General features: G+C 34.9%; 1 protein-coding gene across 1 annotated transcript; it reads left to right on the top strand.

The window, feature by feature from the left end:
* The first annotated feature begins 557 nt into the window (after nucleotides 1-557).
* LOC149155076 (dirigent protein 2-like) lies at nucleotides 558-1,391 on the top strand. Its single transcript, XM_089445245.1, has one exon. It carries the CDS (start codon nucleotides 655-657, stop codon nucleotides 1,177-1,179), a length of 525 nt encoding a protein of 174 aa, XP_089301371.1. The 5' UTR covers nucleotides 558-654; the 3' UTR covers nucleotides 1,180-1,391.
* Nucleotides 1,392-11,319: the final 9,928 nt, after the last annotated feature.

Genomic DNA, 11,319 nt, shown 5'->3' with positions numbered 1-11,319 from the left:
TCCATTATTGTATTATTCCTCCATCTCCTTGTTTAGAAATTGGCAAGCCCAATAGGAAACGTGATTGGATCCCTGGTATGTTTTACTCGTTTTAAGCAATCTGGAACAAGAAATACCGTTGAAATCTCTTCTCTTTACTTTTAAATGACAAGCGTCCTAAATTAATCTCAGCGATTTTAAAAATACGATAACTCCCGACTGCATTAATGAGGGTTAGTGGGACTTATACTTTGTCGTCTTAACTCACCCTTGATGATTCGTCACAAGCGAAACACGATAGCGACCATCTTGTACTCATTACTGATAATACCAACCCTCTCGTCATCCCAAACACAACCCACAACTGTGTCAGTGCATATGAGACAAAAGTACTCATTACTGATAATACCAACCCTCTCGTCATCCCAATCACAACCCAGAACTCTGTCAGGTCATATGAAACAAAAGAAGAGTATCTTGACGCGGAGGTCGATATTGCGCCAAGAGATCATCTTGAATTTAGAATCTGGAAATTGTCGTTTCTTCTTTTTGCTAGCTATTTAGACATTAGCGATATAATCTTTCTTTACACAAATACAGCGATATAATCTTTCTTTACACAAATACAGACCGTGCTATACGATCAATATTTGTAAGAGCTTTCAGTACAGTTCGATGGGTTCCGGGGTTTTGTTCCCGGCAATGGCCACGGCCACCGTCGTCATCGTCTTCGTGCATGCCGCTGCGGGGATAAGAGCGACGAATATTGTGTTCTACATGCACGATAATTTGGCGGGAGGCAACGTGACCTCGATCCCAGTTGCAGGATTGAATGGCTCTTCTTCTGACCCGGGCAAACTTGGAACCGTAGTAGTAATGAACGACCCTATCACCAAACACCCACAAGTCACCGACTCTCACGGCGACAACTTTCTGGGTCGGGCGCAAGGAAGTTTCATTAAAACAAATGGATTGGAATTTTTAATGGTTTTCACAATCTCCTTCCTGAATATGGAGTATAACGGCAGCACCCTACAGATTCAAGGAATCGAGAGGTTCGATCAGCCTCGGCGTGAGTTTGCCGTGGTTGGAGGAACAGGCCAGTTCAGATATGCTCGTGGCTATGTATTTTCTACCACTGAATCCGCTTCTGGCGAGAATGTTGTTGTCCGATTGAACACAACATTTCGTACTGATTAGTTATCACAAACGTTTCATACCTGCTTTATTCCTCTCTTTTTACGTCTCTGTTAGTGCCTTAAATAAATGAGGCCGCAGGGCCCGGCGATCCTTTGTCTTTCTTTTGTTTAGTGTTAGTCTCTGTGCTACTGTAAGAAAAATGACAGCATCTCCACAGTTCTACTTTGGTGCGTTTCCGGCGTTAATAGAAATGAGAGTCATTTTAACGGTTCCACATTGTTATCCGATTGGTCTTTAAAGTATATATATAAGTTGTAAAAAAATAATTGTGACTTGTAAGTAAGGTTCTTGAGAAGTGAGAGTAGATTTTATTAATTTTTTTATTACTTAGGAATATAGGTAATTTTTGTTTGGTTAAGTTGTTTTTTTGTGGAGATCAAACTAAGTCTTCAAAATCATTATTGATGACAGTTGGTTTTGGGCCAATCAATTTTTAATATGGTTAGATTTCTCTTAGTGAGTTTCTTACACTTATATCTAAGTCTTCAAAATCATTAAGGATGGCTGTTAGTGGTGAGACAATTAATTTTTAACGTTTCTTACCAATAACTTTCATATTACAAAATGACATAACAAAACACCCCATCACTACTTATTCTACCTAAAATTTAATTAAAATTTAAAATATATTTTTTTATTAATTTTATTAATTTAATTATTTAAACTTTTTTTCAGGGAAAAAAAAATAGTTAAAATTTAAAATATAATTTTTTATTAATTATATTGTTAAGAATATATTTTTCTTAAAAAATATATATGCTAAAATTAAATATGTAAACCATTTTAATAGTCAAACTAATACATAATGTTGGATCTTTTATTTTATGAGAAAATAAGTTTTACATTAATGGTTGTATGGTTGTAATTAGGAAACTAAATTACTGTATTATTTTCAAATGACACTGATTAGATATAATGATAATTTATAATGATAATGATTTTTTTTTTTTTTTTTTTTTTTTAATTTCAAAAAAGCATAGTGATGTTTGAGTACCATTTTTAATATTATTTTTAGCATAATTTTTTTAAGGAATTTTTAATGCTTTTTTATCTTTTAAGATTCAATAAATTATATCCGCTTTTCTCATGAGCATGAAATAATAAAAAAAAAAAACATAAAATTTTAATTTTAATTCTTTTTATTGAAAAATTAAAAATAAAAATTAAATTACTAAATTATATTTTTATATTTTATAAATAAAAACATTAAAAAAAAATCAATCTATCTATCATTACTAAAAAGATAAAAATATATTAAAGATAAAAATATTTAATATATAATTTTACAAATGGTTGACTTTTATAAGTGATTATCACTTCATATACTATATTTTGATATGTGATAAATTTTATATATTATAATATTTATATTTAAAAAATAAAATATTTACTTAGTGATATGATACAATATGATCATTGTTTCATTTTATAATTCAGAAAAATTTAAAATTTATTTATATTTTATCTTTTATACTTCAAAAAAATATTACATTTTGATATATTTATTTATGGTTAAAAAATTACTAAAATATTAAATAATTAATTTATTATAAGAAATTTTATATGGTGAAAATTTTAAGTTGTCAAAATATTTTTATTTGTATATGACACTATAGCTCACTATGCAATCTTGTAACATCATTTAGTAAATTTCATGTAAGTTACATAACATAACGACCATTGTTTTAGCATACTACATAAAACTTCTAGTTGTTACATTGCACAATTATCATTGTACATTCAAATTGTCTAGTTAATAACATATTTGATTATGTAAGTATCAAGCATCATGCAAAGGTAGCAACATCAATAAAATGTCATAATAGGAAAACACATCAATGAACACCGATATACTCTCGAAACCCAAAAGGGAAAAACCAATAAAACATTTATGTTAATAAACATTTTGTGAAGATGTTCATCCCAACTCAATGGCTATAAGGGAGACCATCACTTGACCATTGTTAAAAATATTACAAAAAAATATCATCTTAAATTCAACATAACTAGTTAGAAGATACTACATTAATCTTGATATCATCTATGTCCGAAATCATATAACAATGACCTTTGTGCTTTGGTTGTTCCCTGCAATTGATCATCTTGCAATTGAATTTCCCTCAATCTGCATGGACCAATAGTTCATTGTCTGTTATAACATTAGATATAATCCACCCATTTCATAAGTCACAATCATATCTTTTAGTTTCTACCATCATTAAACTGTGGTGTCATGATTATATAAAATATTTATCAAAACCAATAATAAATATTTACTAGTGATGCTTTAAACATCTTTTCATATGCATAAATAAAATTTATACAAAGTATGGAAACATGCCTCTTTTGTTGATGCCACACATGTAGAAAGCACATAACTACCAAAACATGGTCTATTTATCTTTATATGATGTCATGCACCCATTTTAGTCACCAATTTTTTTAATTACACTACTATAGGTATTTCTAATAATGTCAATGGTCACACTATTAGATTTCATAACCTAATTTTATTACATGAATTCAACTACTTTAATGTTTGAACTCCTATATGTAAAGACCATTATTATATATATCTATATATATCTATATCTATATATATATCTATATATATATATATATATATTGGTGTGTGTGTGTGTGTGTGTAAGGTTACTACTTAGCATTACAAGGTGTCCTTAGCTCCCATGTGGATACAATTTAGCTAGGGTTTCCTTTTCTTATGTTTTCTCTACCACTAAATGCATTCATTAATTGCGCGATTTATTTGGTTCTAATTCACTCAACATTAGAAATTATATGTTGCCTTGATTTGAGTTATCTATATATATATATATATATATATATATATATATATATATATATATATATATATGATATGAATTACACATGAGGAATAATGAAATTTAAATTACGGCATGACCTTGTGTTCTTGGGTTGTTTTTCTCTTTTATTGAGTTTATATTTGGTGGTTCTGAGCTAGCTACAGCTTGCGAATTCATGTGACCACCATGTGAGTTATTTTTGTCACCGTAACCAATGGTCGAGAATACTTGATGATCATCCAAGGGTAGTGGTTAATTTGAGGTGAAACTAACCGTAAAATCTCGATGTTTGTGATTCATTTTTCCCTTTCTACTTTGTTCACTTTATCGAGTGTCTCCATGGAATTTGAGGGTTTCTTGGCAATTGTTACATGATTTCAACTTCCTTCCACATGTAGCAATCCTATTTTGGTGTTGGTCACTTATAGCAAGGTCAAGTAATTCCTCTAGGTAAAGAAAATTTGGGTTTCTCTATGGTATTATGTTTTAAATGATCTAGAAGTTATGAACTGGTCTCTTGTTATTTTTTTCCACCTAGTATAACATTTCTTAGGCTTGTTTGTTTCCAGTTTGGACACACCTACATTATTCATTAGTATCTAGGGCTTAGTGTCATGCTATTTTATTATTTTCCCGCATTTAGCATACTGGGGTCCTCACACTCCTCTGGAGGTTGAGTGGAGGTACTTTATCATTTATCTGCTTCAAATCAATAGATGGGTAAGAGGCTTCTTTTGCCAGACTCACAATATTGGTCCTAATCAATAGTTTATTGGTTTTTTCTTTTTTCATTTTTGCTTCTAGCTCCTCTAGTTGGTTGAGCTAGGGTTACTGAGCTATACTGAAGAGACCTCTCGCACATGGAAATTTATTCTTTAGGTAATTGTTTTTATTTCTAATGTGATGATTCTAACTACTATCAATACTTATTTTTGAACCTGCAGTAGTATTTGGGGTTTGAATTTGTGATAGAGGATTTCTATAGGAAGAACCCTTCTCTAGTATCCAATTATTTGATTATCATATAATTTGACAATGATTGTGTATATAAATTTTTTCTGTTTATGTTGTTAAGATAGCTCCAAATGAGGCCTACATAGCGTTAGGGTAATTTCCCACATTTTTGTTTTTGATTTTCTTGTTTCTTTGTTTTGATTGTTGGAAATTATAAATAGTTTCTAGCACCAAAGCCCTCGGCTAATCTGAGTTTAATCCAATATTTAGCAGCCTCTTTCTGGTTGATCGTTGTTTACTTTAAATTTCTTTCGTACCAATTTTCTATTTGTGCTAAACTAATTGGGTCAATTCATTATACAGGTTCTCAAAGGATGAAGGGTTGTGCATCACATCGGTAACAAAATTTTCCCTTGCGCACATGATTTTTCTTTTTCTTTCCTCTTATGCATATCATTATCCATCTAGGTTTAATGATACGATGGTGGGATTCCTACGGGCATGAAGGTTCAAATCTTGGGAACACCATTTTCGAGGCTATTTATACTTGTTTCTCCCCCTCTTATCATGGAAGCAACTCTTTCACAATCACTTTTGTTTTTACCTAGGTCGACATGTTATACAACCAACTCACAAAAATATAGATCAACGACTTTAAAAATATCCTCTTCTTGGAGGAAACCTCCTTTACATTGCATAAATGAAAAATTCTTGGATGATACAAATGACAAGGACTACTTTATATATATGTATATATATATATATATATATATATATATATATATATATATGAGTCTAAGGAATCACAATATAATCAGAGCTTACATAAGAGCAATAATGTAAGGGAACAAAAATAACAATAGTGGGCTACCATGGGGCACAATAATAACAATCTGGGGACTACATGGGGACAACGATAATAATAATCGGGCTACACTAACAATAAAAATAAGGGGATACACTAGTATTATAGGGACCTAACGTGCCCCTCTCCTTCAAAAAAATGTTGTCCTTAATGCTTGAGTAGTTTTGGATGCTTCTATATAAAATTATCATCCTCCCATGTGGAATATTCAACCGGTAAATTCTTCCACTTGATGAGATACTATGAAATTGATCAATTTTGTAGATGTTAGGTTCTTGTTTCTATGACTGCTTCAGGTTCCAATATGATTTTTCCTTCCTCATCAAGTGGAAATGTTGTTTGAACTCGGTGTTTTTCTCCTATAGCCTTCTTTAAGCATGAAACCTCGAAAACTGGGTGCACTCGGGAAGATGCATGAACCTTGAATTTGTATGTCATAGTACTAATATTTTTCAATGCCTTGTAAAGACCATAATACTTTTGTGATAATTTATTATCCATCTTAGCTTGCTTGAGGGACATTTGTTTATATGGTTGTAGCTATAAAAATAACCAATTTCCTACCCAAAAACTTCTTTCACTGCGATGTTGATCTTCTAGTTGTTTCATTCGATTATGCACCAAAGTGAGGTTAGCATTTAAGAGTTGGGGAACTTGTTGTTGATTCTTGATGTGATCTTCCACTACTTAAACCTTAAAATTTTATCTTAAAGCTGATGTGATGGACAATGGATGATATCCATAAAGTTCCATAAATGGGGTCATTTTTGCTGCAGTATGGAAGGAAGTGTTATACCATCATTCAGCTAGAGATAACCACTCGACCCATTGTGTTTTCTTTATCAAATACAAAGCAACGATGATATCCTTCTAAACATTTTTTCACTATCTCAGTTTTCCCATCAGATTGAGGATGATAAGATGAGCTATGAGCTAATTCAATACCCATACAAGAATATAATTTCGTCCAAAAATTTCTAGCGAAAGTGGGATCTATGTGTCTTCATTATTATATTGAAAAATCACCAATTCCATTCCCCGAGGCATTAAATTCCATAATAAAGGGTTTGATGAAGTCTGGCGTAGGTAAGACTAGTGCTTGGCACATTGCCTCTTTAAGATGTTCAAAGGCCTTACTTGCTTCTAGAGTCAAAGAAAATGCATCTTTCTTCAGTAATGTTTTCAGAGGTGCTTCTATTGTCCCATAATCGTTATTAAACTTGGGATAATATCCTGTCAACCTAAGAAATTCTTGAAGATGCGTTATGGTAGTGGGGATTTTCCATTCCTTAATGGCTTTAATTTTTCTAGGGTCTACATTAACACCCTCATGAGATATAATATGACCCAAATATTCCACTTTTTGTACTCCAAAAGTAACATTTGGTAGTTTTTGTATATAATTTATTCTCCTCCAATATTTTGAGCACCCTATCAACATGTTGAACATGATCCTTCCTAGACATGTTGTAGATTAGTATATCATCAAAAAATACTAACACACATTTTCTAAGGAAGGGTTTGAAAATGGAATTCATTAAACCTTGAAATGTAGAAGGTGTATTGGTAAGGCCAAAAGGCATAACCAAAAATTCATGATGACCCTAATGAGTTCTAAATGTTGTTTTCATAATGTCTTCAGTCTTCATTCTAATTCAATGATATCTTGAATGAAGGTCCAACTTGGTGAAGTAAATTGCTCCATGTAATTCATCCAAAAATTCATTAATGACAAGAATGGGAAATTTATCCTTAATAGTGACCTTTTTGAGCACCCTATAATCCAAACACATGCACCATGATCCATCCTTCTTATGCATTGATACTATTGGAGCAGAGAAAGAACATTGACTTCTTTGAATTATACTAGCCTCTACTATTTCTGCAACCACATGTTCAATTTCACTCTTTTGGGCATATGGATATACAAAAGGCTTGATGTTTAGAGGAACACTTCCTGCAATCAAATGAATAGAATTATCATGATAAAGAATAGGTGGGAGGCCTTCAGGAGTCACAAATACCTTGGAATGATTTACCAAGGCTTTTTGGATATGTGGAGAAATAGATGATTTTGATGTTTGAACTTCTAGTGAGAATAATTATGCAATTACGCATTGTTTTTATTCCTTTAGAAGCTTTGTCATGCCATTCTAACTAATTATCTTTCCTTGTTTCCCTATGATACTCATTAATTTAGCATCCTTTCCCCCAAAAAAATAATTCCAGAAATGTTCTTGAGAATTAAAATCTATCATCCACAAAGTTTGTAACCATTGGAATCCTAGTACAACATCAACACCACCCATTGGAATGGAAAGCATTGGACTGTTCAATACATATTCCCCCATGGATAACTTGATATTATGGCACTTTCCAGAGAAATTTATAGTTGCTCCATTTGCAACCATCACTTGAAATTATGGTGATGGATATAGGAAGCAATTCAATTCCTTGGCTATCTTTCAATGAATAAAATTATGGGTACTACCTGAATAAATCAACACTAATACATTTTTCTTCTTGATATGTCCTTTTATGTTAAAAGTTTGAGTAGTGGTAATTCCTACCAATGTATTACAATATATGGTCAGATTCATTTCTTCTTTATTTGGGGTTGGTTCTTGGTGTATATCCTCTTCTTTTGATGTTTATTGTTCCGTTTGTTCCTCCTCTCACCCAATATTTGTAAAATCATTTTTTCTCAACACAATTATGACCTTTAGTGCATTTGATATCACAACTATAGCAAATCCATTTTGCTATTTTTTCCTCCAATTGTTGTGGTGTCAACCTTGTATGTCTGTGGAAGGGTGTTGGCTTATAAGGACCCGACCTAGGTTTAGAGTTATTTAGCCAAAAAAATGCCTACACTACTGGCTCTTTCGACATCAGCCCGCAGGGCGCTGACTGAAGTCTCACCCGAAGCAGTCTGGAGAGAGGCTGTAACCAAGTTTCCACACCCTTGAGATGTTTGTGATGTCAATTTAGTCCAACTATGCCTACCTCTGCGCAGCTCGCTTCGTGTAATGTTGTAACCTTCAACACTTTCACGATCTATTATAATCATCTTTCGTGTAGCCCTAACCATGGTTGAGATGCTTTCGCGCTACTATAGCAGCGAACTGCACTATTCCCCAAACTACAATGTGTATCTTACTTATCTTCTCAATGGACCTTACTTATCTTCGCATAAATAGTTATTCTAACTTGTGTTACTCAATCAACACAGTTATACACATTCATGCATCATATAAGCATTAAAAGTACAAAGTATATCCATTGTAATAGATGCATAAACATGAAATAAATACACATAAATGGTAGGAAACTTCTCTTCATTAATACTTCCAATTGTTATAAAATGTACTCACCCTACGCACTCAGCTGCAGGGATCCACGCACTTAGCTACAGACTACTAGGGCTCTGTACACTTAGCTGTAGAGCCTTCTCCTACTCTACAACCCAAAACTACACCTTACACTTCAGATCTATCTCACACATATCATATGTTCTTCATTTTCCTTATGTTATCCAACTACTTAGAGCCTCGCTCTATTTATATAATGCCATGGTCATGGAAACATGGGTAGATCTCTACAGCCGACATTACATTAACAAAATTAAGGGTGGACAACCCTATGACTCTTTAACGGACTCCGTGCTCCGCGCCCACAAAATTCATAGTATTTACATCAGAATTACAAGATTGACCAAAATATGGGCTATAAGCCCCAAAACTTCCCTTGGGGGATCCTGCACCCAATAGGCCCCCAACAAAAACATCATGACTTGCCCTTGAGTCACTCTGTTGGTTGGAGATGTTTGCACAAAGACCTCCCAACTCTGACTGGATCACTGCAAGGTCGACAGTGCACTGAGTGGCTACCTGTTGTACTTCCTCTACACATTGTTCAGTGACTGTTGTGGCCGAATTGCTGCCCAGAATCCTTTTCTATGTTGCTTGCAGCTACGTGAGCTTTGCCTCAATGGAGGAAATAATGGTATACACCTCATCAATCCACGACTATAGGCACGCCTTCAAAACTACTTCCTTATGCTGAGTACTGTCCACATGCTCCTTGAGCGTTTTAGTCTGCTGCATCCTCACGAGCCTCTGTATAAGGGAAGTCTTCTGTGCAGTCCCTTTTACTTCGTCATATCTTTGCTACAGCTCACACACCTATATCTCTAGGTGCTCTATGTTCAGGTCCTCCTCAAGGGTGGTGAGGACCTTAAATGACTGCTCGAACAGCTTTGTATAGTCTACCACTGCACTGTTAACCACCACAATTATTGTTTTGATCATAGTGGCATGTTGTTCTTTAACCTCCAGCGGAGTTGAAGGCTACGCCTTCAATTGTAGTCCTTCTATATAAAGTTTCATCTCCAGCTGAACCGTGGCCATTTTTTCCTTTGCCTCACACACCCCTACTGCTAATTTTTGGATGCACACCTCCACTTGTTCTTCTACTTTGATGGCCAACTCAGGACCATCTCGCAGGCTTCCTCCACAACCTGCACCATTTGTTTATTCTGCGCCACTACCTCATCATAATGTAGGCTCAACTATTCAAATTTCATGCGCTCCTCGCTCATTACCTAGAGCGCACGACCCTCCCTGGCTTGTAGTTCTACAGTGACTCCATCCTGCAAAATGTAGAGTGTGTCCCAGCGGGGTGCAGCTACGTTTAATTTGGTTTCTTTCAAACCACTAACCATAGACCTATCGGCCTCATTTTTTATAACAAGTGCTTCATCTGGTAGCACTATGGTGTTGGTCATCTGGGTGCGCAACATTTCCTCAGCCACAGACGTGCCTACTATGAGGCCAGGCGCATCTGCAACTCTTGTATTTGTTCTCGAAGAGCCCCCAACACCAACTGGCATTGCTCCTTAAACTGCTGGAGGGCCTCCACAGTGGCGTCCCTCACCATTTTTCCAATATCATGGAGATCCCCCTCAATGAGGGTGATCGGGTCGAACGAAGTCTTTGAAACCTTTGACTTCTTTCGCGACCCTACCTGCTCTCTTGGGCATGTATGTTTGAGTTGGGTGGACGTTGTCGGTGGGTCCGCGCCACCTCGTTCTATGTCGGTCTCTAGCTCAATCGAAGGTGACTTTTTCCTTCATGCTCTTCTTCTACTGTCTTTTATTGCTCTTTTTCCAACTTCACAGTATCATGCGCCACCTGGGCCTTTGCTGCTATTTCTTCCTTCCTACATTTTTCTGCTAACTGCGCCATCTGCAATTTTTCCTTTTCCTTTCTCCGTTGTGCAACGGACTTCTCCACTTCCACCGTAGAGCCAGTTGGAGCATGCCACTCTGGCAGCCACAACTAAAGGACCATGAAATGACATCATTGGTCGCCAAATAGGGTAACTTATGCCACATTTTCATGTGGTCCTTCCGCACCTTGATGTAGACATGGTGGAAATCTGCCTTGAACTCCACAAATATCTATAGACTATTATAGACCTTGGGTGATAACCGCA

This window comes from Pinus tabuliformis, chromosome 9 (genome assembly GCF_031772625.1).
Source record: "Pinus tabuliformis cultivar Carrire ecotype Pingquan chromosome 9, CPIR1, whole genome shotgun sequence".
NCBI lineage: Eukaryota > Viridiplantae > Streptophyta > Pinopsida > Pinales > Pinaceae > Pinus > Pinus tabuliformis.
The sequence above is the reverse complement of the archived record's forward strand: the minus strand, read 5'-3'. Positions and strand labels throughout refer to the sequence as shown.